The 26,016-nt window shown below is 41.8% G+C and overlaps 1 protein-coding gene across 1 annotated transcript in view; it reads left to right on the top strand.

Annotated features, from left to right (window-relative positions):
• The window catches only part of PIEZO2 (piezo type mechanosensitive ion channel component 2), a 415,657-nt gene that overhangs the window by 257,032 nt on the left and 132,609 nt on the right, over positions 1-26,016 (top strand). The window contains exons 23-25 of the mRNA XM_075828141.1: positions 15,651-15,851; positions 16,683-16,887; positions 17,007-17,108. Coding sequence (XP_075684256.1) covers positions 15,651-15,851; positions 16,683-16,887; positions 17,007-17,108 — 508 coding nt within the window. The remainder of the gene's footprint in view (positions 1-15,650; positions 15,852-16,682; positions 16,888-17,006; positions 17,109-26,016) is intronic.

Below are 26,016 nucleotides of genomic sequence, written 5' to 3'. Positions count from 1 at the left end.
GTGATACAAACGGAAGCCTATGGTTTCCGTTAGTTTCACTTTGGATTCCGTTCATGGGTTCCCCTGACAGAAAGGTCAGACGGAACCCATAAATAGAGTCCCGACGCAGAGGTGAACCAAGCCTTACTTAGATGTGATAGATTACAGGTGGATCCTGAGTGTCAGAGACGCAGGACCCGCTGACACTGAACCCATCAGGTCCGTGGGACTGACGGATTCAGGTCAAAGCGAAAAATACAGCTGCTCTGTATAGAGAATACAGAGCAGCTGTATCTATAAAAGTGAAACAAATTTTTAATAAAAACTAATTGCAAAGTTACACCAAACACACTGACTCACCTATTTATAAAAAAAAACAATATCCATCAAAGATGTACATAGCCTTTAACATAATGTGATCAGGGTTTAAAAAGGCAACAAATGGTAAATGTGCACTAAGGGGGCACTGCATTCTGTGGCCATTTGCCATTTATTAACACTTTAATAATACCAATTGAGGGTGTAGTTGCCTTTGAATTTCTTTTGCATAGTACATAATACAGTCTCCGAGTAAAGCTTCGTATAGGGAAGGTAAACTGTTGTTTCAAAAGTTGGTGACACCACCAGGGCCGACCTTAGGTTCGATGCCGCCCATTGTGGGAATCTCTACTGCTGACCTAACCTTTAATGGACCACATATATAGGCACGCAGATACTGGAACATATATACTGTACATACATGAAGGCACATATTTAGACATACAGGCATTTATATATATGTATATATATATATATATATATATATATATATATATATATACACACCTAATGGGACATATACAAATACATAAAGGTAAATATATTGACATACAGGCAAATAAATATACACACACAGGCACATATACGCATACAGACCCATATATACCCACACAGGGACATATACACACAGTACAGATAATGTAGTGGATCTTACTTACAGTCCTATGTAGCATCACAGATAACACACAGTAATAACTCTCTGAGTACAGATAGTGTAGTAGTGTTACCTGAAGTCCTATGTAACTCCACAGGGCACGCGCCATATTGTTGGAATTCACATTCGCCATATATACACAAATGGCATTTAGAGGTTAAATGGGCTGTCCAGGTTTAAACTTTTTATGTGGCAGCAGGAGAGGAGGGCTTCAAATAAAAAAGGGCCCATACTTACCTCTCTCCTCTCTGAGCTGGGGGCTTCCGTCACCTCTGTTCTCGGTACGTACAAAGAGCGGATGCAGCCTTTAAAGGCTATGTAAACCTTTGATGGGCATTTTTTTTTTTAATAAACAGGTCAGTCAGTGTATTTGGTGTAAATCTTTAATTAGTCTTTATTAAAAAATATTTTTACTTTTTTAGATTCAGCTGTTCTGTTTTCTCTGTGTAGCGCTAAATCCTGTACCCGTCAGGCAGGATCCACCTGTTATCCAACACATCTAAGTTCATAAGGCTTCGTTCACATCTGTGTCGGGACTCCATTTATGGGTTCCGTTGGACCTTTCCGTCAGGGGAACCCATGAACGAAATCCAAACTGAAACAAACGTTTTGTCACCGTTGTGTAAGGGTTCCATTGTTTTGACGGAATCAATACCGTAATCGACTGTGCTATTGATTCTGTCAAAACACCGGAAGCCTTAGGGTATGTTTACACTGAGTTTTTTCCGACGTGGTTTCCGACGCGGTTTCCGCGTCAAAAACAAACCGTGCCAAAAAAAACTCTGTGTGAACTAGGCCTTACACAACGGTGACAAACGGAAACCATTTGCAACCGGATCCGTAAACATTGAAATCAATGGTGATGCAAACAGAAACCTATGGTTTTAGTTTGTTTCACTTTGGATTCCGTTCATGGGTTCCCCTGACAGAAAGGTCAAACGGAACCCATGGATAGAGTTCCGACGCAGATGTGAAACAAACCTTACTTAGATGTAATGGACCTGCTGACATTTAACCCATCAGGTCCGCAGGACTTACGGATTCAGGTCAAAGCGAAAAGTACAGTTGCTCTGTATAGAGAATACAGAGCAGCTGTATCTAAAAAAGTAAAACGAATTTTTAATAAAGACTAATTACAAAGTTACACCAAACACACTGACTCAACTGTTTATTAAAAAAATGTTATGTTTAACATAATGTGAACAGGGTTTAAAAAGGCAACAAATTGTAAATGTGCACTATGGAGGCACTGCATTCTGTGCCCATTTTCCACGTATTAACACTTTAGTGTCCTTCTGTATGGTGGACCCTTGATGCCCATTTGCCATTTACTGCCCCTTTTGCACCTTTTGTCACAGAAGAAAAATAAAGTGGCAACAAAAAGGCAAATGGGCATCAAGAGGGCACTGAACAGAAGGACACTAAAGAGGTAATAAGTGGTAAATGGGCACCAAGTTATAGTAAGTAGTGTCATATTACAGGTAGTACAACATATAAAACTGGACCACATGGATAGTGTTCCCACTAAGTACCCAATATATAAATTTGTGCTATAATTAGTGTCTGCACCAATTAGACCCTAGGCTAGAGATACAAGACAAGGTTACCGATCGTCCCCTCTTCTTTTTGCCATTGCAGTGGAATCGTTGGCAACAGAAATACAATGCTCAAGGGAGAGAGTGGGATTTAACTATGGTTTTTGGTGTTATACGCTAATGACTTGCCTTTAGCTCTGAGAGTTTGCAGTGGCTCGATGGCAGAAGCAGCAATGTCCCTGACTGATCAATTTGGAGGCTTATCAGGTTTTACAGTACTATAATTTGGGATATGTTCCCTTTGCTCCTTGTCAACCCACTGTTTGTTACTCCTACAATTGGTGGCACTCCTATTAAATTTAAATATATAGGGATCAGCTATCAGCCTTGCCTCTTGAATATTTGACTCATAACCTGCAAGCTCTTTTGACAAAATTTTAAGGTGAAAATAACTGCATGGTGTAAATTGTCTGTATTGGTGGTGGGACGAGTAAATTTGATAAAAATAAGTTGTATGCCACCATTGTTGTATATTATGCATCGTGCCCCTATATGGCTTCCTCTCGTAATTTGATTTGGCATAGAGGTTACCCCAGACTTAGGCTACAAATGTTACAGTGGCCAAAGGAGAAAGGGATATTAGCGCTGGCCATCCCGTGGTTCTATTTTCTGGATTCCCGATATCAGTATTTCAAGGGATGGGGGATTGCTTGATGGGGACTCCCATTGGCTTTAATGCTGTTTTGGGACATTCCCACTATGATTCGTTCTTGGGGCTGGATATTCTATGATTTTGGGTTTATTGTATTTATTCATATGACTTGTGCTAAGATGAGTCTGCTCAGGGTATTACAACAATGTACTATATTCACCCCCATTTAGCTCAATCAAAATATGCCTAGGACATTCAAAGTAGATATTTGTCTTTACATTCTGATGGGTTTCTTATTATATTGGCACCGACAGGAGCCACCTCCGCTATTATTTTATCTTTTCTACCAACTCCTTCTTGTCAAGTATTTAGAAAGCTACCCCATGGTTAACCAATGACAGTAGGAGCGAGATATGGGCTCAGGTACAGAAGACTAATGGATGAGTATTTTAGAAGCCTAGTGAGGCAGGTTGCTTGTCACAACTCTAAATCCTACATAGACTCTATAAAACACCAGAGTTCTTATTTGATATAGGTGTACGTAGTGACTCTAAATGCATTATGGTATATAATTAAAACCTCACTTGCAGTTATAGGTTTGCTTTATATAGTGAAAAAGTTAGTAGTCTCACAGTGGATACAGGCTAATCCACCCACTTAGATGGAATTTGTTGCTAAGTTAAAGTTAATAAGATAGTGCCACACAACCCCCATAAGTAGTGCCACTCAGCCCCTTGTATATAGTGCCACACAGCTCCCCTTGTGTATAGTGCCACACAGCCCCCCCCCCCCCTTGTATATAGTGCCACACAGCCCCCCAAGTAGTACAAGGCAATGGCGTATCCGAGAAAGTTGTATCAGCCAGGGGGATGTCATGGAAAGGTGGGTTTGCAGGCAGGACTATGTGACTCTTCAGGATAGCGTCACCTACCCATGACCCTTTTAATGAGTAATTAGCGTATAGTGTGCGATGTTTTAAAAGTTGATTTTATAGATTTTGCTGCATCTGAAAAAAAACATAGATTTGGAAATATTGTCAGGCTATGTATTACCGCATGGTGGCAGTTCAAGGGGTTAAAACTACCAGACAGGTAGTCCCATTAAATATACAATGAATTGAAAACAATTCCATCTGCCCTGCAATTTTGTTATTATAAATATATCCTATATAATTATAGCTCCAGAAGCAAACACATACAGTGAAGGAAATAAGTATTTGATCCCTTGCTGATTTTGTAAGTTTGCCCACTGCCAAAGACATGAACAGTCTAGAATTTTTAGGCTAGGTTAATTTTACCAGTGAGAGATAGATTATATAAAAAAAAAAAAGAAAATCCCATTGTCAAAATTATATATATTTATTTGCATTGTGCACAGAGAAATAAGTATTTGATCCCTTTGGCAAACAAGACTTAATACTTGGTGGCAAAACCCTTGTTGGCAAGCACAGCAGTCAGACGTTTTTTGTAGTTAATAAAGAGGTTTGCACACATGTTAGATGGAATTTTGGCCCACTCCTCTTTGCAGATCATCTGTAAATCATTAAGATTTCGAGGCTGTCGCTTGGCAACTCGGATCTTCAGCTCCCTCCATACGTTTTCAATGGGATTAAGGTCTGGAGACTGGCTAGGCCACTCGATGACCTTAATGTGCTTCTTTTTGAGCCACTCCTTTGTTGCCTTGGCTGTATGTTTCGGGTCATTGTCGAGCTGGAAGACCCAGTCACGAGCCATTTGTAATGTCCTGGTGGAGGGAAGGATGTTGTCACTCAGGATTTGATGGTATATGGCTCCATCCATTCTCCCATTGATGCGGTGAAGTAGTCCTGTGCCCTTAGCAGAGAAACACCCCCAAAACATAATATTTCCACCTCCATGCTTGACAGTGGGTACGGTGTTCTTTGGGTCATAGGCAGCATTTCTCTTCCTCCAAACACGGCGAGTTGAGTTAATGCCAAAGAGCTCAATTTTAGTCTCATCTGACCACAGCACCTTCTCCCAAACATTCTCAGAATCACCCAGATGTTCATTTGCAAACTTCAGACGGGCCTGTACATGTGCCTTCTTGAGCAGGGGGACCTTGCGGGCACTGCAGGATTTTAATCCATTACGGCGTTACCAATGGTTTTCTTGGTGACTGTGGTCCCAGCTGCCTTGAGATCATTAACAAGTTCCCCCCGTGTAGTTTTCGGCTGAGCTCTCACCTTCCTCAGGATCAAGGATACCCCACGAGGTGAGATTTTGCATGGAGCCCCAGATCGATGTCGATTGACAGTCATTTTGTATGTCTTCCATTTTCTTACTATTTCACCAACAGTTGCCTTCTTCTCACCCAGCGTCTTACTTATGGTTTTGTAGCCCATTCCAGCCTTGTGCAGGTCTATGATCTTGTCCCTGACATCCTTAGAAAGCTCTTTGGTCTTGCCCATGTTGTAGAGGTTAGAGTCAGACTGATTAATTGAGTCTGTGGACAGGAGTCTTTTATACAGGTGACCATTTAAGACAGCTGTCTTTAATGCAGGCACCAAGTTGATTTGGAGCGTGTAACTGGTCTGGAGGAGGCTGAACTCTTAATGGTTGGTAGGGGATCAAATACTTATTTCTCTGTGCACAATGCAAATAAATATATATAATTTTGACTATGTGATTTTCTTTATTTTTTTTTATATAATCTATCTCTCACTGGTAAAATTAACCTAGCCTAGAAATTCTAGACTGTTCATGACTTTGACAGTGGGCAAATTTACAAAATCAGCAAGGGATCAAATACTTATTTCCTCCACTGTACATAAACACAGTACCACAACCAAGCTCAGTACATAAATACAGCCATAAAACCAAGCTCTGACATATATACAGCACTAGAACCAAGCTCTGACATATATACTGTACCACAACCAATTTCATTACATTAATACAGCACTAGAACAAAGCTCTGACATATATACAGCATGAACCTATTGGTACATTCAGGAGATAGTCTTGCCAATATACATGTGTGAACGGTACCAGTATTAACCATATAGGGCAAGACCCTAGTAAACCAAGTAAACCTTGGTGCATTGACCCACAATGTCTAATATATAACCTATAGAATAAAGGGTACAATTAACACAACAAATGATGAAAAAAATTATAAACTTTATTGAACAAATCACAATATACAATGTAAAAGATGAGTCATGCAAAGTACGACTAAAAACGTCTATCAAATGCAGAGGGCATATGTATATGCATGAAATATGACAAGGGCATGAGTATGTAGGTGGTATGCCTAAACGAATTCAATCTGGACAATAGTATAGAGCAATAGTATAAAGCATAACGGTATAAATGATACAGTATCAATTTCATAACTGAATCCAGAGAGCTGAGATGAAATAAAACGGCAACACCAATGCCCCTATGACTAGACACCGTCAGAATAAAGTTAAGCTCACAGTGAGATGTAATCAATAGTATCAAAGAGGGGTTTAGACAAAGTGATACGTAGACAGTAAAGACATGCACATACCCATGTTGAGCACCTCTGCAGAGAGAGAACGTCAAACCCGACGCACGTTTCGGCAGAATGCCTTCGTCCGGGGGTGGCGTCTCTCCAGCGGAAGCCTCCCTTTTAAGAATCGTCTGTCCAATCGCGTACAGTGACAGCACACTGAACCTCAAAGGAGGTTGGTCAGTATTGGGGTCTTGTGCCAGGTGTGGAGATGGGCAGCCGCATGCTTCCGACCGCGCGTCATCAGAGAGGGCGTGGATCAGCGGCGTCTGACACCGAAGAGACACGCCCACCCCGATGTAGACACGCGGATCGCAGACCAGCTCGACCACTCCCCCCGACGCAAGCGCACAGAGAAATCCCACTGGGAGGTAAGTAAACAGACATGTGTGCTGTATACCCGACTGGACAGACAGAGCCCGGCAAACGAACAGTGTAAAATAAACAAACAAACAGTAGTACAACTGTGGAGCATGATCATATATATATTGGCATTATAATATTTAATGTGACAACAAAAAACATATGTAGATGAACATGACAAAGAAAGTGCAAAACCAATGCAGACATACATAGCTTGTGATGTACAGATGAATTAGCACATTTATATAATGATGGTGTCCTAAATAGCCACACCAGAATTACACAAACATACAAGTGATCTGTGTTTATTTAGGAAATTTGATAATATGTGTGCAAAGGACAAGGGATATATGTGTATTTAACATAAGTAGTGTAAGGGCACAGAATGCCAAACACAGTGTATAATAAATTAATAAATTTATGAAGTGCAAAGAAGTAGTGTGGAGGTTAGTGTGAAAATAACACATACAAAAATATAAATAAAAAATGAAAAAGTATATATATATAATGATAATAAATGTAGTAATAGTACAGTAATAATATGTATATATATTTATTGAATACCGAATAAACAAACAAATACGATAAGAATATATATTTATATATAGTGTCCAAATACACATACATATGTATAATAAAAATAATATATATATAATTTTAGAAAATATATATGTATAAAATATGTATAAGTGAAAAAGAGAACAATGTGCAACGGCATTGTGTATATAATTCACAAGAGTGCAAAACAATACATATTAAAAACATATGCACATAGTGAAGCAACATATAACAATATATATCATGCGAATAATACGGTATCTATCAAAAAAAGAGATTTAATAGAAAAAAGACAAAATGTAAAATATTGAGAAGTAAATGTAGAATAGAGTATCATTCTTCATGAAGTTGATAATTTTTTCCACAGCATTCACCGCTCATTTCTTTCCAGACAAGATGGAATAGATATATTCTATAGTATAAAGGGAAGGCAGTTAGACACACATATAGGAATCATAAAACATACTTAAAAATGACCCGCTGGAGGTCAATGGTCAAAGAAATGGAGCGAAATTCAGATTTTCATTAAGTCCAAAAGGACGCATCGTCCCCAGAGTCCAGATCCACTTGGATTCACATTTTGCCAGATTTTTTGAGATTTCACCCTTTCTAATATTTGGTTCAATACAGTCAATCCCTCTTACTTTAAATTTTGTTGGGTCGCAGGCGTGATGAGCCTTGAAGTGTCTTGCGACTGGTTTCAAGGTTTCAAGACACCCTACATCTTTTGCCGCTATAATATCTCGAATGTGTTCTCTCACCCGAACTTTGAGCTCCCGGGTGGTAAGGCCGACATAAATCTTAGGACAAGGGTATGTGGCATAGTAAACCACTGCCCTAGTTGAACAGGTAATAGAATGTGTAATACTATAAGTACATTTACCTGCTGAATCCACAAAAGACGTTGCTTTCTCAATGTTAGAGCATGCAACGCAGTGTCCACAGGCCTTACAGCCCCACTTCGGGCCCTTGGTGCCAAAAGGGAACTTTAGACTTTTTTGTTGTTGGTAATGACTTCTGACAAGATGGTCTTTAAGATTCCTTGAGCTTCGGGCGGATACATTCGGGTATTTAGAGATATATTTTTCGATGGTGGGGTCGGTAAGTAAAATAGGCCAAAACTGTTTTAGAATTTCTTTCATCTGAAACCAACGTGAGTGATATTCAGTAGTGAATCTTACCTGCATCTCAGATTTGTTTTTAGGTTTAGGGAATAACAGATTTTCTCTAGGGGTGTTCCTAGCACGATGATATGCTTTTTTTATCGATCGTTTACTATATCCACAGGCAAGGAAACGGTTTGTAAGATCGTATGCTTGTTTTTCAAATACTTCCATGGATGAACAAATCCTCCTGATCCTCAAAAATTGCCCTATCGGGATAGCCCGTATGGTCTGTATGGGATGAGAGGAGGAAGCATGGAGAAAGGAGTTAACCCAGTGGCTTTTCGAAATACGTCAGACTGAAGAAAGCCATTTACATCTTTAGATAACTTGACATCCAGAAATTCGGCTTGTTGTTTGTCGTAGTGATATGTCAACTTAATATTTAAATCATTTTTTCTAAGATCACTCATGAAACACTCAAATTACTCAGATGTACCCTTCCAGATGAAAAGAATGTCGTCGATGTACCTGGCCCAAAAGATGACCTGGTCCATCGACACATTCCGCTCACCCCGGAAGATATCCCTCTCCCACATCCCCAGGAAAAAGTTGGCATACGATGGGGCACATGCTGCCCCCATTGCCGTTCCCTGGAGCTGAAGGTAAAAGGATTCGTTGAAAATGAAAAAGTTATGCATGAGTGCAAACTCAAGTAGTGTGAGTATGAAGCCGGAGAAAGCATTTTCCATACTCCCCATGGTTAGGAAGAAGGAAACCGCTTTCATTCCGTCAGTATGACGGATACTGGTGTAAAGTGACTCAACGTCACACGCGACCAGCAGCATGTCTTCCTCTAGGCTAATTCCGTCTATCTTTTGCAAGAGGTCTGTCGTATCTCGCACATATGAAGGCGGCAGACACTCCACAAACCCCTTTAAATGGTAGTCAACAAATTTGCACATTTTCTCTGTTAGATTACCCCTACCTGAGATAATCGGTCGTCCTGGTGGAATTTTCGAGTCTTTATGGATTTTAGGCAGTAGATAAAGTGTTGAAATCGTAGGTTCAACAGGAGTGAGAGCTTCATATAATTCCTTGGAAATAATATTATCGAGTAAGGCCTTCATTAAAATTTTCTCTAGATCTGATCTAAAGGCACATAGAGGATTATATGTTAGTTTTTTATAACAATTTTTGTTGTGTAGTTGTTTATACACCTCAGTCTCGTACATTGTGCATGGCCAAATAACAATGTTTCCACCTTTATCGGCTGCTTTAAATACGACATCATCTAATTTGGTTAATTTATTAAGACTTTGTCGCTGTGCTTCTGACAGGTTGTCATTTTTGATATTTTTAGATATTCTTTTAAATTCATGGCTGACCGATTTTACGAATAGGTCAACTGCTGGGCACATGGACATTGCGGGAAAGCGTTTTGACTTGACCCTTATGGGTAAAGGAATTTTACCTGTAGGATCATGCTCCTGTTCCTTCAACAGTTCCTCCAAATCACGCAAGGTCTGTTGCTCGGTGGCTATAGGAAAAGTTTCATCGAACTCGGACCTATGAAAGAATTTTTTATAGATCAGGGATCGACCAAAAATATGCAAATCCTTAATGGCAGAAAATGTGTCAAACCGAGCACATGGGGAAAAGGTCAGACCCTTTTCTAAAACCTCCATATCCGAGGCAGAAAAGGTGTGTGTAGAGAGGTTAATTACCTTGAGAGGATTAGATGTCTCGCCCATCTCAGGTTTTCTTTTGTTGGAAACTTGTTTGTGAGTTAGTTTTCTTTTTTGTCTTGTACCATATGTGTGGTAAGGCCGTTGGCGTACACCACCATCGGATTCGCTTTGGGATGATAATGATGTTGTCGACATGGAACGATTAGTTTGTACAGAGAGATGACTCTTTCTCCATTTATATACCTTTTTCTGAGCATAGTCGTTGGTATCCCTAGAGAATTTTTTGGACTTCATTTCTTTAATTTCTTTTTCCCATTCTACAAAATTCTCCTCTAACACCCGATTAAAATTAGCCAGACTTTCTGATGACATTTTTTGATTGAGATGAGACTGTGTTTCCTCGATCTCCACATCAAGCTGGTCGAGCGTTGTTTGGTTTAGATTTACAAGGAGTTCCATGAATCCAAATGAGCTATGATTACAGATATCCTCCCATCGAGTGACAAAATTAGCGTCATCAATAGGGAAGGACGGAAAAATCTGAACTCTGAGGCCTCTGGGAATCAATTTGATTTGTAAATAATTCTCCAAAAATATTTTATTCCACCATATTCTCATACGGCGGTGGAGTAAATTTTTATATTTATTCTGTAATTCGCTCACATTTCCTTGACCATTAAAAACAAGCTGAGCTGACTCATCGTTAAAAACCTGATCCATTTGAGAGCGCCAGATGCGTTCTCTAGCTTTATGATCCATGGACCCTGACGTACTTGAATCTGTGAAAAACACAGTAAGAGTTAAGCAACATGAACCTATTGGTACATTCAGGAGATAGTCTTGCCAATATACATGTGTGAACGGTACCAGTATTAACCATATAGGGCAAGACCCTAGTAAACCAAGTAAACCTTGGTGCATTGACCCACAATGTCTAATATATAACCTATAGAATAAAGGGTACAATTAACACAACAAATGATGAAAAAATGTATAAACTTTATTGAACAAATCACAATGTACAATGTAAAAGATGAGTCATGCAAAGCACGACTAAAAATGTCTATCAAATGCAGAGGGCATATGTATATGCATGAAATATGACAAGGGCATGAGTATGTAGGTGGTATGCCTAAACGAATTCAATCTGGACAATAGTATAAAGCAATAGTATAAAGCATAACGGTATAAACGATGTAGTATCAATTTCATAACTGAATCCAGAGAGCTGAGATGAAATAAAACGGCAACACCAATGCCCCTATGACTAGACACTGTCAGAATAAAGTTAAGCTCACAGTGAGATGTAATCAATAGTGTCAAAGAGGAGTTTAGACAAAGTGATAAGTAGACAGTAAAGACATGCACATACCCATGTTGAGCACCTCTGCAGAGAGAGAACGTCAAACCCGACGCGCGTTTCGGCAGAATGCCTTCGTCCGGGGGTGGCGTCTCTCCAACGGAAGCCTCCCTTTTAAGAATCGTCTGTCCAATCGCGTACAGTGACAGCACACTGAACGTCACAGGAGGTTGGTCAGTATTGGCGTCTTGTGCCAGCACCAGAATCAACCTTAGTACATAAATACAGTACTAGAACCAAGCACAGTACATATATACAATACCAGAACCAAGGTCAGTACATATATACATCCCCAGAACCAAGCTCAGTACCTATATACAGCCCCAGAAAGAACCAAGCTCAGTACATATATACAGTACCAGAACTAAGCTCATACATATATACAGCACCAGTACAAAGCTCAGTACCTAAATACAGCATCAGAACAAAAATCAATACATATATACAGCACCAGAAGAAAGCTCAGTATATATATATACAGCCCCAGAACCAACCTCAGTACATATATACAACACCAGAACAAATACAGTTCAATTTAGTGCAACACCAGCCGTATAGGTTTGTACGGCGTAAAACTACAGCACCCAGGATGGCCTGAACAATGGTAAGGATATGCTGGGAGATGCTGTATCACCAAAAAAAATTCATACCACCCATCATCTCGCTGCGGATTATACAGTGATTACAGTAGTGATTAGAGGCAGAATAAACATTTACATTAAGTGACTCACCGGTGACATTTCTGATTCTAGTAATTTTTCTCTTTTCTTCTCCCTCTGGTCCAGACCTCTATGATGGATTTCTCCCAGCCACGACCCATTTCCGCTCAGATGTTTTCAGCTTCTCACTTACCTATAAACGAAGATAAAATTCTCAACACCTCTAAATATAATAGCGCTATACACTGCACCTCTAACTAAAATAGCGCGATACAATGTGTCCCTGATTATAATAGTACCATACACTGTGTCCCACACACACCGTGCCCCCTGTAGATAGTGCCCCCATAGCCCCCCTGTAGATAGTGACCCCCATAGTGCCTCTGTAGATAGTGACCTACATAGAAGCCCCACACATACAGCCCTCCATAGATTGTGCCCACATATGCACTCCAGAGCTCCAAGGCAATAGTGCTAACCACTGAGCCACCGTGCTGTCCTACATATAGCTTCCCCTATAGATAGTGCTCCACATATAGCCCACCTCTGTAGATAGTGCCTGACATATAACCCCCCCCTGTAATAGTGCCCCACAGGTAATCCACCTCTGTATATAGTGCCTCACATATAGCTCCTCTGTATACAGTGTCCCACATATAGCCCACCCCTGTACATAGTGCCCTACATATAGCCCCCCTGTAGATAGTGCCCCAATGGTAACCCACCCCTGTATATAGTGTCCCACATATAGCCCACCCCTATAGATAGTGCCCTACAAATAGCCCCCCTATAGATAGTGTTCCACATATAGCCCACCCCTGTATATAGTGTCACACATATAGTCCACCCCTGTAGATAGTTCCTTACATATAGCTCCCCCTGTATATAGTGCTCCACATCCCCACATATAGACCCCAATGTAGATAGAACCCCCACTATAGATAATGCCACTCACAGTTTTAGTAGAACAAAAAAAGAACTTTACATACTCACCCTAATCCCGTTCCCGCGCCGTCCGGTGGCAATGCAGATCTGCTCTCTTCTGAGCAGGTCTGCTGGAGCTGAACAGCGCTGATTGGCAGGGCAGAATGACTCGCCCCATCAATCAGTGCCTTTCAACCACTAGTGTCGTTCAGCCGCTAGTGTCGTTGAAAGGCACTGATTGGCGGGGCAAGTCATTTTGCCCCGCCAATCAGCGTCATTCTAAGGCGCTGAATGGTAGGGCACGGATCGTGCCCGGCCATTCAGCTCTAATGCATGTATTTGTACATGCGTGCTATAGACGCAGGTACAATTTTTGCAAGAGGGGGTGGCTGTCGCTAGCAAAGAGGGGGCACATGTCACCCAGCCCTTAAATGTTAGAGGCTCGGCGTGTGAGCCTCGTAGTAGCGTCGCTATTGCTGTAGCAGCTATAACGGCTGCAGCACGGGCCCCCTCATGTCGCGGGCCCCGTAGCAGCTGCTACGGCTACTACAGCGGTAGTTATGTCACTGGCCTGTACAATAGAGGTCATTCTGACAAAATAAGAGTCTGTGGTTTTCAAATAATATGATTTATTTTGGTATATATTCTGTTGTTGATATTTCTTTATTTCTTCATGATTGCTTTTCATACATTTTGTTAAAAATATGTACTGTCTTTAAATGCTAATGTATTAGCATGTACCCCATGTGATCGCATTGTACTTTGTATACTGTTCAATCATGTCTGGAGTGTATTTATTCTTATTTGGTTGGGCCAAAAAAGAGTGGGATGGGTAGAGGGTTTTTGTTTTTCTCATTTTTCTTGTGTTTGAAATGTTTGAAAAACGTAATAATAAATATCTGATTTAACACTTTCCCGACCGCCCACTGTCTTTTGACGTCAGGCGGTGCGGGTGCTTAATCTGCAGAGACGTCTTTTGGCGTCGCTGCAGATCAGGCTGATGAGCGCTCGTGTGAGCGCTCGTCCTCTAAGCAGGAGCTGTAACTAACAGCTCCTGATCTTAGAGCAGCCTCCTGAACACAGCTGGGGTCGGCAAACATTCGGAGCCCAGCTGTGTAACCCTTTGATTACCGCGGTCCGTGACCGCGGCATGATCAAAGGGAATTCCCCTCTTTGATCGCATCACCGGGATTCCAGTGATGTGCTCAAACAATGGGGAATCCCTCTGCAGTCAGCCCTGGGGACCTACAAAGGACCCCAGGGCTGTCTGTTCCGTGTGCCTGCTGTTCGGGCACACTATGTGCTGCCCGATCAGCAGTCTGTGTCATAGTGACACAGTGTAATGTATTAGCGTACAGAAGTATGCTAATACATTACAAGTAAAAAATAAAGTTACAAATAAAGTTATCCCTTGATGGGATTAAAAAAAAAAAAAGTAACAAAACAAATAAATAAATAAAAAAAGTCCCAAAAAGAGTCTTTATTTTGCATTAAATAAATTTTATTGCCCCTACACTAAATAAAAACAAAAAACCTACACATATTAGGTATCTACACGACCGTAATAACCTGAAGAATTAATCTAATGGGTTATTTAGCGCGAAACGTGAACGGGATAAAAAATAAACAAAAAAAACTATTCCGAGATTCACTTTTTCCTATATTCACGCCGTAAAAAAAAATTTTTTTACCCCCAAACTGTGGGAAAAATAAAATAATATTTCTCTCGCATAAAACAAGGCCTAATACAGCCACGTCAATGAAAAAATAAAAAAGTTATGGCTGCTGAAACGCAGAGAGGCAAAAACAGAAAAATTGAGCTGGTCATTAAGGTCTTTTCAGGCCCGGTCATTAAGGGGTTAAAAACTACAACCTATATTAGTGGTCAGAGCTCCTCTTGGCTCATGCAGTGCTGAATCCCTTATTCCCTTCTGCCTAATCTGCAATGCTAAAATGTTTCTGTTATTAAATAGATTAATTTACATTCAGCTGCATACTGATTCTTTTAAACCGAATACTTTTATTGGCCATTGGGACAAAAATACATTGAGGAATCAAGGTTTAGTTGGATAATTGTATATCACTTTTTCCTTTCTTCTTTTTTATAGAATAATTTGCTTATGTTGTTCATATTAGCTTGTGAAGTAACCAAAAGCCCACCCCTGTATATAGTGTCACACATATAGCCCACCCCTGTAGATAGTGCCCTACATATAGCTCCCCCTGTATATAGTGCTCCACATCCCCACATATAGACCACCATGTAGATAGAGCCCCCATTGGGACAAAAATACATTGAGGAATCAAGGTTTAGTTGGATAATTGTATATCACTTTTTTCCTTTCTTCTTTTTTACAGAATAATTTACTTATGTTGTTCATATTAGCTTTTGAAGTAACCATCTACCGGCATCAGGAATATTACAGGTGTCGAAACAATCTGGCTGCACCAGTCACAAAAACAATATTTCATGATATCACACGACTGCACCTGGATGACGGGCTCATAAATTGTGCCAAGTATTTCATAAACTATTTTTTTTACAAATTTGGTATGGAGGTAAGTCTTTTAAGAAGCATTTAAACATTATGTCATCTATAAAAAGAAAACCTTTAAAAAACTATTGGGTAAATAGTAATTATTTGTAAAAAAAGTTAGAAACAGCATTATTTATTTGACACGTGTTTAATTTATAAGATAAAATAGTTGTTTTCTGCATTAGAACACATTCATATGTGGAATATTTGTTGCAGATTTCTATTGTTAGGCTGGGTTCCCACAGTACAGATTTGCTGCAGTTTATGACTTCATTTTGTAAGATGAAAACCAGAATTGGATCCAGGTGAGCAGACCTATAAGGCCTTTCTTTATATATTTCTTCTGTTTAGGTTCTGTTGCTGGTTTTGGCTTAAAAAACGCATTCAAAATCTGCAGCAAATCTGCACTGTGGGAACCCAGCCTTAGGCCGTATATTTACAGGAAGGTATCCGTGCTGTAAAAACCTTTTGTAAAAAATAGGACATGTCCTATTTTTTTATTTTACGGACCGTGCTCCCATAGTTTATAATGGGAGCATGGCCCACAAATTCGGATGACCGCAGACAGTAATCAGGGATCGTGATTACGGGCACAGTCGTGTGTATGGAGCCTTACACAATAATCCCCCACCCACCCAACCATGCAGAAAACAAAATAATTCTCCCGCATAAAGCAAGGCCTCATATAGCCACGTCAAAGAAACATTTAAAAAAGTTATGTCTGCTGAAATGCAGAGGCGAAAACAAAAAAAAAATCTGGTCATTAGGGCCTTTTCATTAAGAGGTTAAAAAGTTGTAACTATACACCAATTGCATCATTTTTCAAAATTGTTATTTTCCTTTTCTTGTGCAGACTTGCTTCTTACTGTCTGTTAATGTAATCGGTCAGAGGATGGATTTCTTTGCGATGATCCATGCATTTTGGCTGTTTGCCGTACTATACAAACGCAGGAGAAAAGCAATTGCAGAAATCTGGCATAGATATTGCTGCTTTCTCGCTTGTATTATTACATTCCAGTACTTTCTATGTATTGGCATTCCACCGGCTCCATGTAAAGGTAAAACATCATCTTTCATCCATACATATTTGTTAGTGCAGATTTTTTTTTGCAGATTTTGCCAAGTTATACTTTTGCAAAAAAATAATTGTTTTTAAATATGTTATTTCTGTTTTCAGATTATCCTTGGAGACATAACGGAGCTCAATTTAATTCCAATATAATTAAATGGTTGTACTTTCCAGACTTTATTGTGAGACCTAATCCCGTATTTCTTATCTGTAAGTATGCGCGTTTGCAGTATATACCACATTGCTATCTAACTCTGGTAATTCAGCCAGCGGTTTCTCTGCTGTGACGTCTATTACAATAATTAGATGTCATTCACCTAAACATATCTGTAAATCGATCTCTAATGCACTGCAGTGACAAAGATACTTTACATTAACATGGATTGCCACCTGATGACTGTATTCAAAACTGAGAATCATTACTATGTATAGTAAAGTGGGATGGTTTATGAAAGTGAGATCATCAGAGATTGGTGCTCACCAGGAAGTTTATCTTTGTTAAAATCAGGTGCTGATTAAGGGTACCATGGGCCCCGGGTACTTTTTCAAGTCTGCCCCCCCAACTCTGAAGACAGAACTTTGAAGACGCTGTACCGTATATATTTGCAGATTTCTGTTTAGGCGGCCACAGATCTGGAACGGTTTTGAATTAGCTGTAAAAGCAGAATAAGCCATACAGAAGAGAAAAAGCAGAATATTTTGCGGGAGGAGTTGTAGTTTTTATTGGCACCATTTAAAGTACCATATAATGGGTGAATTGGAAAAAACTGAGATTCCTCCATGGGTTTTTTGGGTCTAGTTTTTACTGTATATATTTACATTCTCTTAAGGTAAAAGTAGATTTTAACATCTACTTTTACCTTAAGAGAATGTAAATATATACAGCCCCAGAACCAAGCTCAGTACAAATATACAGCCCCAAAACCAAGCTCAGTACATATAGACAGCACCAGCACCAAGCTCAGTACATATATACAGCAACAGAGCCGATCTCAGGACATATATACAGCAACAGAACCGAGCTCAGTACATATATACCACACCAGAACCAAGCTCAGTACATAAATACAGCTCCAGAACCAAGCCTAGTACATATATACAGCCCCAGAACCAAGCTCAGTACATATATACAGCCCCAGAACCAAGATCAATACAAATATGCAGCCCCCAAACCAAGCTCAGTACATATATACAGCACCAGAACAAAGCTCAGTACATATATACATCAACAGAACCGAGCGCAGTACACATATATCACACCAGAACCAATCTCAGTACATATATACCACACCAGAACCAAGCTCAGTACATATATATAGCCCCAAAACCAAGCTCAGAACATATATACAGAACCAAGATCAATACAAATATACGGACTCAGAACCAAGCTCAGTACATATATGCGACAAAAGAACCGAGCTCAGTACATATATACAGCACCAGAACAAATACAGTTCAGTACAGAGATCATTTTCAAATTCAGTTTAACCCCTGCTGTATAAATTTGTACGACATAAAACAACAGCTCCCAGTATAGCCTGAACAATGGTTAGGTTATGCTGGGAGTTGCTATTTAACATAAAAGAATGCTACCATCCGTCATCTCGCTGCAAATCATACAGTGACTACAGTACTGATCAGTCACAGGGAGAATAAACATTTACATTGAGTGACTCACAGGTGATATCTCAGATTCTTTTTCGTTCTTTTTCTCTTTTGTTCTCCATCTGGTCAAGACTTCTTCTGGGCACGGCCCATTTCTTCAGCTCCTCACTTTTCCAACATCCACCTATAAATGAAGATTACATTTCTCATGATGCCACACTCTATGCTTCTAAATATAATAGTATCATAAACTGTGGGCCCTGAATATAATAGTACTATACACTGTACTCCTGAATATAATAGTACTATACACTGTACTCCTGAATATAATAGTACTATACACTGTACTCCTGAATATACTAGTACTATACACTGTACTCCTGAATATAATAGTATTATACACTGTGCTCCTGAATATAATAGTACTATACACTGTACTCCTGAATCTAATACTACTATACACTGTATTCCTGAATATACTAGTACTATACACTGTACTCCTGAATATAAGAGTACTATACACTGTACTCCTGAATATAATAGCACTATACACTGCGCCCCTGAATATAATAGTACTATACACTGCGCCCCTGAATTAAATTGTGTCAAACACTATTAAGTAAAACACCACACACACTAACAATGCCCCCTGTAGATAGCGACAGTCACAATGCCCCCTGTAGATAGTGCCAGTTACAATGCCCTCTGTAGAAAATGCCTCCTGTAGATAGTGCCAGTAAAAAATGCCCTCTGTAGAAAAGGCCCCATGTAGATAGCACCAGTTACAATGCCCTTTTTAGATAATGTCCCCCGTAGATAACGCTAGTTACAATGACCCCTGTAGATAGTGTTAGTTACAATGCCCTCTGTAGATAACGTCCCCTGTAGATAGTGCCAGTTACAATGCCCTATGTAGATAATGTCCCCTGTAGATTGTGCCATTTACACTGCCCTAAGTAGATAATGACCCCTGTAGATAGTGCTAGTTACAATGCTATCTGTAGATAACGAGTTGTACAGCAGGAAAAAGGTGAGGGATTGGCGGCGCTCCTCCGAGACTATATGTGAAGTGAAAAGGTAAGGGTTGCCGGCTGCCACCCACGTGCTAAATCCTTAGTACCTGGGATAAGGTATGAGAAAACAAATAGGAAAAAAATTGCAGTGTAGTAACGGGCATACGATAAGGAACAGGGTCAGGTGAATTTGATCAAGGAGATCTTTAATTCAAAGGACGATGCGTTTCTGGACCGCACTGACCTGACGAAGGGACCAGTCCAGTCCAGAAATGCGTCGTCTTTTGAATTAAAGATCTCCTTGATCAAATCCACCAGACTCCGTTCCTTATCCTCCTGAGCCTGGCGCCGGTGCCCGTTACAACACTGCAATTTTTTTCCTGCTTGGTTTTCTCTGTAGATAACGTCCCCTGTAGATAGTGCCAGTTACAAAGCCCTATGTAGATAAAGTCCCCTGTAGATTGTGCCAGTTACAATGCCATAAGTAGATAATGACCCCTGTAGATAGCGCCACTTACAATGTCTTCTGTAGATAATGACCCCTGCACCTTTTACCCCCAACGCTGCCCAGAACAAATAAAACACTTTCTCACCTGTCCCCGTTTCCGCTTCTTCCTCCAGCGCCGCAGGACTGGTCAGAGACCAGAGGGTGTCATCCAGTGTAATGGCGCAGTCGGCGTGATGACATCATCGCGCCGACTATGTCATTAGTAAAGCGCCGAATGGGAGGAAGGGAACAAATAGTTCCCTGTCTCACAAGCGCAGTAAGCAATTGTATCCGCATCCTAAGGATGCGGATATAATTGGGTGAGAGGTCCCGCTTTACTCCGGTTCTCTGAACCGGCTGTAAATTTAACAGCCGGTACGGGAGAACCGGGGCGAACTGGGCACCCTTCCAGCCTCAGGCCCCGGCACTTTCCCAGATTGCCCTCATTATAATCCGCCCCTGATCATACCTACTTTGACATCCTTTCTCTGTAAAATTCAGGATTTTCTGAGATGGTGCTATACAGCACAGGTGTCTTTAAGAAGCCTTAGCCCAAATATAAAATGCTTGATAAAAAGACAAAAAAAAGAGAGAGACGGCGCTCCTCTAAGGTGATAACATTTAGATATGGTCAAAAAATTAAATCGTGGGCTGATGTGGTAGGACTCACCTGATTGGGTTGTGCAGGGTCGTCAGCACAACTTAACTTTGTTGCATGTCAGGTGCTTGTCCACCTTTGGTCTTGTTCACACTGTGCTTGCCTCTGGAGCTAAACCACGGTGAGTGGATCCAACACAGGAGCCTCTTCCTTGTGGTCTTTTTGAATGGAGAAATTTGGATGAAAAAATGCTCCTTAGAACGGGCGCTCTGGCGTGAGTGTTTCACCGATTCCACGGAGTCTATGAGGTTTCCTTATGTCAGACCGGAGTTCCTAGGACTGTCGCAGGACGAGATAGAGTGCTCGGCCGACCATATCGCCAGACCAATTCTGATCCTGAAGGAGACCAAGAGATTACAATGGAGCATCGGCTATGCAGAGTGAGTGCAGTCTAAGTACATGTCTCTGGTTATTATTAATGCTAATTGATCATCTGTCAATTAGCATTAATAATAACCAGAGACATGTATCTCGTTCTGCGACAGTCCTAGGAACTCCGGTCTGACATAAGGAAACCTCATAGACTCCGTGGAATCAGTGAACCACTCACGCCAGAGCGCCCGTTCTAAGGAGCATTTTTTCATCCAAATTTCTCCATCCAAATATAAAATGGTGATCACAGATAAGCAAAATTAAAAATACTGTAGTAAATCAATGATTACTTTGAATTAGTACTCAATTCTTTACTATGTTTCCATTTATATAAAGCTATTTAGCTCCTTGGAATGGAAAAGGGAAATTTTATGGGGAATATGCCTTTAGTGAGGGGTGGCAAGTCAGCTATAAATCCACTTAATTTGTGTTCCATCTTTAAGACGTCAGCCATGTTATATATTCGGAGGCTAATTAAGCCTTAGGCTGGATTTAAACATAGCATTTCCTCTAGTTTCTGGGAGCATCCTCCAAAAATGTTGCGTTCAGACGTTACTTTAAAGTCTAGAGTAAAATATGGGAAAGCCTACATACCCAGCGTTTTGGTTTGTGAAGTTTTTGTAGTGTTTTGGGGTCAATGCAATTTTCAAAATGCAGCATGCTCTAGGGATGAAGTTTTTCATGTATTTTTTCCATAGGCATCTCTGTAGGACTTTCAAAAAACCTAGCAAAAGCGCATGTATAAAATGCCACAAAATTTTAAACTCCACCAAAATGCATGTAAGACAAGACCATTAAAAACAATTGAAATGCATGTTGTTTTTTACATGCATTTCAAAATGCTAGGAAAAAAAATGTGTGTGAAGGAGGCCTGAAAAAGAGTTTGATCCAGTATGATATTGGGGAAGATGAAAGCTGGAATCTAACTAGTTGTTGTGAGCCACTCTTAATTTTTTTATATAGGCAATGTATACAGTTAACCCCTTCACGACTACCATACGGTTATATACGTTCTAACTGCCGATGCCCCTTGCAGTTAGCACGTGTATAGACGTTTACAGTGTGCATCAGAGTTTAATGTGTGCAGAAGCTGCTTCAGTGTGAGCAGGTCTGCACTAATCTATGTGTCGTCTCCCTTTACAAGTGTCGACACCTCCTTGAATTAGTTTCATAAGACAAACATGTGTTTTTTTCTGAAACTAAACTTGCAAGTGCAGCTCTTCTCACAATGAAGCAGTCGCACTTAGGCTTCGTTCACATCTGCGCCAGGATCCTGTTCCGTCTGAGCTGTCCGTCGGAATAGGACCCTGACTGACACAAACGTAAACTAAAGGTTTCCATTTCCATCACCATCACCATTGATTTAATTGATTTTACTACGCTGTTGATTCCGTCAAAATGACGGAACCCTTGCACAACGGAGACAAATGGAAACAATTGGCTCTGGATCCGGCACCATTGAAATCAATGGTGTTGGAAACGGAAACCTATGGTTTCTGTTTGTGTCTGTCAGGGCTCCGTTCTGTTTGAAAGCTCAGACGGAATGGAGCCCTAGCGCAGATGTGAACGAAGCCTTATCCCACTCTCCCCTGTGTGTCGGGCCTCCCCCCTCCTTCTCCCTCCGCCGGCTTCTGCCTGGAGATAATGGAGCCAGTGTATCTGGAACTGACAGTTTTAACTCTTTAGTCTTCTTCTCACTCCTTGATCCCCTGTGAGGGGAGAGTGAAGAAGGCTAACTGTTACAGAGCTGCAACAGTGTGAATGTGTATATATATATATATATATATGTATATATATATATATATATGTGTGTATACATGTCACGGCGCGTGGTGTGGACCCACTGGGCCGTACCGCGTAGCGGATTAGCAGCTGGCCAACTAGATACAAAACAATGTCTTTAATCCAGAACGGGTACCTGTGGCAATGTAGACAGTAGCGGAGGCACAACTTGACTTTCACTGTAGAAGGCTAGTAGATGCAGCGGAAGACACAACTTGACTCTCACTGTAGCTGGCACGGTAGATGCAGTGGAAGACATGACTTGACTCTCTCTGTAGATACGATAGCACGGGATACAGGGTACAGGCAGCAGGAACGGGTAGCACTGGGAACTGGAAAACACTGGGAGACCATTTGCAAGACAAACTTAAGGTAGACAAACTTAAGGTAGACAACAACGCTCAGGCAAGGATCAAGTGGGCAGAGCCTTTTTTTATAGTCCAGCAGCACTCTGGGCTAATTATTGAGTGATGACAGCTGGACGCATACTGGCCCTTTAAGACCGTGCACGTGCGGGCGAGCGCACCCTGTTGGAAACAGTCCCAGGTCCCGAAAGTGAAAGACTGGAGGGCGATGTCGCCGAGAAGACAGATGTCCATGGCCGGGGCCGTCAGAGGGTAAGTCGGAGCGACGGCCCTCGGCCATAGACGTTACAGTATCCCTCCTCTTACGCTCCCTCTTCTTAGGGCCAGAGCGGGAGAGAAATCCCTTCACGAGGACAGGGGCATCAATGTTCTCTTCCGGCTCCCAAGACCTCTCCTCTGAACCAAATCCCCTCCAATCCACCAAATAAAACGTCCTTCCTCCCACTTTCTTTGTGGCCAGGATCTCCCTCACTTCGGAAGTCCCAGACGAACCGCCAGGAGCCACTGCGGAACTAGGAGTCCTGGAGTTCAGGACCACGGGCTTCAGCGAGGAGACATGGAAAGAATTAGGGATCTTGAGGGTAGGAGGCAGCCGAAGCTTGTACGACACAGGATTGATCTGTAGCAGAATCTCGAAGGGTCCGAGGGACCTGGGAGCAAACTTGCAAGACGGCACCCCCAGCCGGATATTCCTGGAAGACAGTCAGACCTTCGTACCTGGAAGAAACTGGGGAGGTTCTTGTCTTCTAGTGTCCGCCTTTCTCTTCATGCAGTCCACCGCCAGCAGAATAGAAGATCGTGTCTGTTGCCATATCTGCAGAAAGTCCCTGAAGGTAGAGTCAGCTGCTGGCACCTGGGACATAGTAGCGACAGGAAGAGGTATACGAGGATGTTGGCCGTAGACGATCAAGAACAAACTGGAGGTGGTGGACTCACTAGTATGGTTATTATAGGAGAACTCAGCCCACGAGAGCAGCTGTACCCAGCCATCATGCCATCTGGAGACAAAGTGCTGCAGATAGTTCTCCATTATTTGGTTAACCCTTTCAACTTGTCCATTGGAGTGAGGATGATAAGCCGAGGAAAAGACCAAATTTACACCGAGGAGGCAGCAGAGTGCTTTCCAGAACTTCCAGGTGGACTGTACTCCTCGATCCGAGACAATATGCAGAGGCAAGCCGTGCAGACGGAAGATGTGTTGAATGAAGAGGTCGGCCAGTCGAGCAGCAGAAGGCAGACCATTCAGGGGAACAAAATGAGCCATTTTAGAAAATCGATCCATCACCACCCAGACCACACTGCATCCAGCAGAGAGAGGCAGATCTGTGACAAAGTCCATTGCAATATGTCGCCAGGGGACATCAGGCACAGGCAGTGGTTGGAGCAGACCGGCTGGTCTGGAGTGGGCAACCTTGTTTGCTGCACACACCGTACAGGAGGAGACAAAGTCCATGACGTCTTTGGGCAGCGTAGGCCACCAGAATTGATGGGCAATTAGGTCTCTGGTCTTACGGGCACCCGCGTGACCTGCCAGCTTGGAACTATGACCCCAACGAAGGATTCTTCCTCTGTCTGCCAGAGTTACAGACAGAGGGTTAACAGAGTAGATGCAGGAAGGATCAATAATATTCTGTGGGGACTCCACAGTGTCCTCTGTTTCAAACGACCAAGACAAGGCATCGGTCATCACATTCGTGTCGGCAGGTCGGTAGTGGAGTTCGAACCGGAACCGAGCAAAGAACAGGGACCACCCGGCTTGACGAGGATTCAGCCATTGAGCCGTCTGTAGATAGGTCAGGTTCTTGTGGTCCGTGAAGACCAGGATAGGATGAGCTGCGCCTTCTAGTAGGTGTCTCCACTCCTGCAGGGCCAGTAACTCCCGATCCCCAATCAAGTAGTTGCGCTCTGCGGGAAAAAACAACTTAGAATAGTAGCCACATACTACAGTCTTGCCTTTCGAACCTCTCTGGAACAACAGCGTCCACCTCCAATGAAAACTGTAGGGATACATCAGGGTGGTGAAGAATAGAGGCTGACGTGAAGGCCTTTTTTAAGGTTTTAAATGTGACTTCAGCCTCCAGAGTCCATACCTTGGCATTCATACCCTTTTTAGTGAGGATGGAGATGGGAGCTGTTAATGAAGAGAAGTTGGGAATGAACAGCCGGTAGAAGTTGTCGAATCCCAGGAAGCATTGTATGGCCCCTAAGCCTTGGGGGTGTGGCCATTCCAGGACAGCCTTTACCTTCTCAGGGTCCATCTTGGGACCCTGATCAGAGATGATATAGCCCAGGAAGGGTAGAGACTTCTTTTCAAACATGCACTTCTCCAGCTTGGCATAAAGATGATTCTCCCTTAATCGAAGGAACACCTGGCAGACATGACCCTGATGAGTCACAAGATTTGGGGATAAAAATCAAAATGTCATCGAGATACACCACAACACAGACATAGAGGAGATCACAAAAAATGTCATTGACAAATTCTTGAAACACTGCGGGGGCGTTACACAGGCCAAAGGGCATGACCAGATATTTGTAGTGTCTATCACGTGTATTAAATGCAGTCTTCCACTCGTCACCCTGACGAATCCGGATTAGATTGTAAGCCCCCCGCAGGACTAGCTTGGAAACCCCCCCCCCCCCCCCCCCGTAAGCGATCAAACAGCTCCGAATTCAAAGGCAAAGGGTACCTGTTTTTCACCGTGATCTGGTTGAGGCCTCGGTAGTCAATGCAGGATCGGAGGGATCCATCTTTCTTCTTGACAAAGAAAAACCTGGCTCCGGCCGGGGATGAGGATTTTCGTATGAAACCCTTCTCCAGATTCTCCTTAATGGA

Source organism: Rhinoderma darwinii, chromosome 5 (assembly GCF_050947455.1).
Source record: "Rhinoderma darwinii isolate aRhiDar2 chromosome 5, aRhiDar2.hap1, whole genome shotgun sequence".
Taxonomy (NCBI): Eukaryota; Metazoa; Chordata; class Amphibia; order Anura; family Rhinodermatidae; genus Rhinoderma; species Rhinoderma darwinii.
Note: the sequence above shows the minus strand (reverse complement) of the source record. Positions and strands in the feature narration are given on the sequence as shown.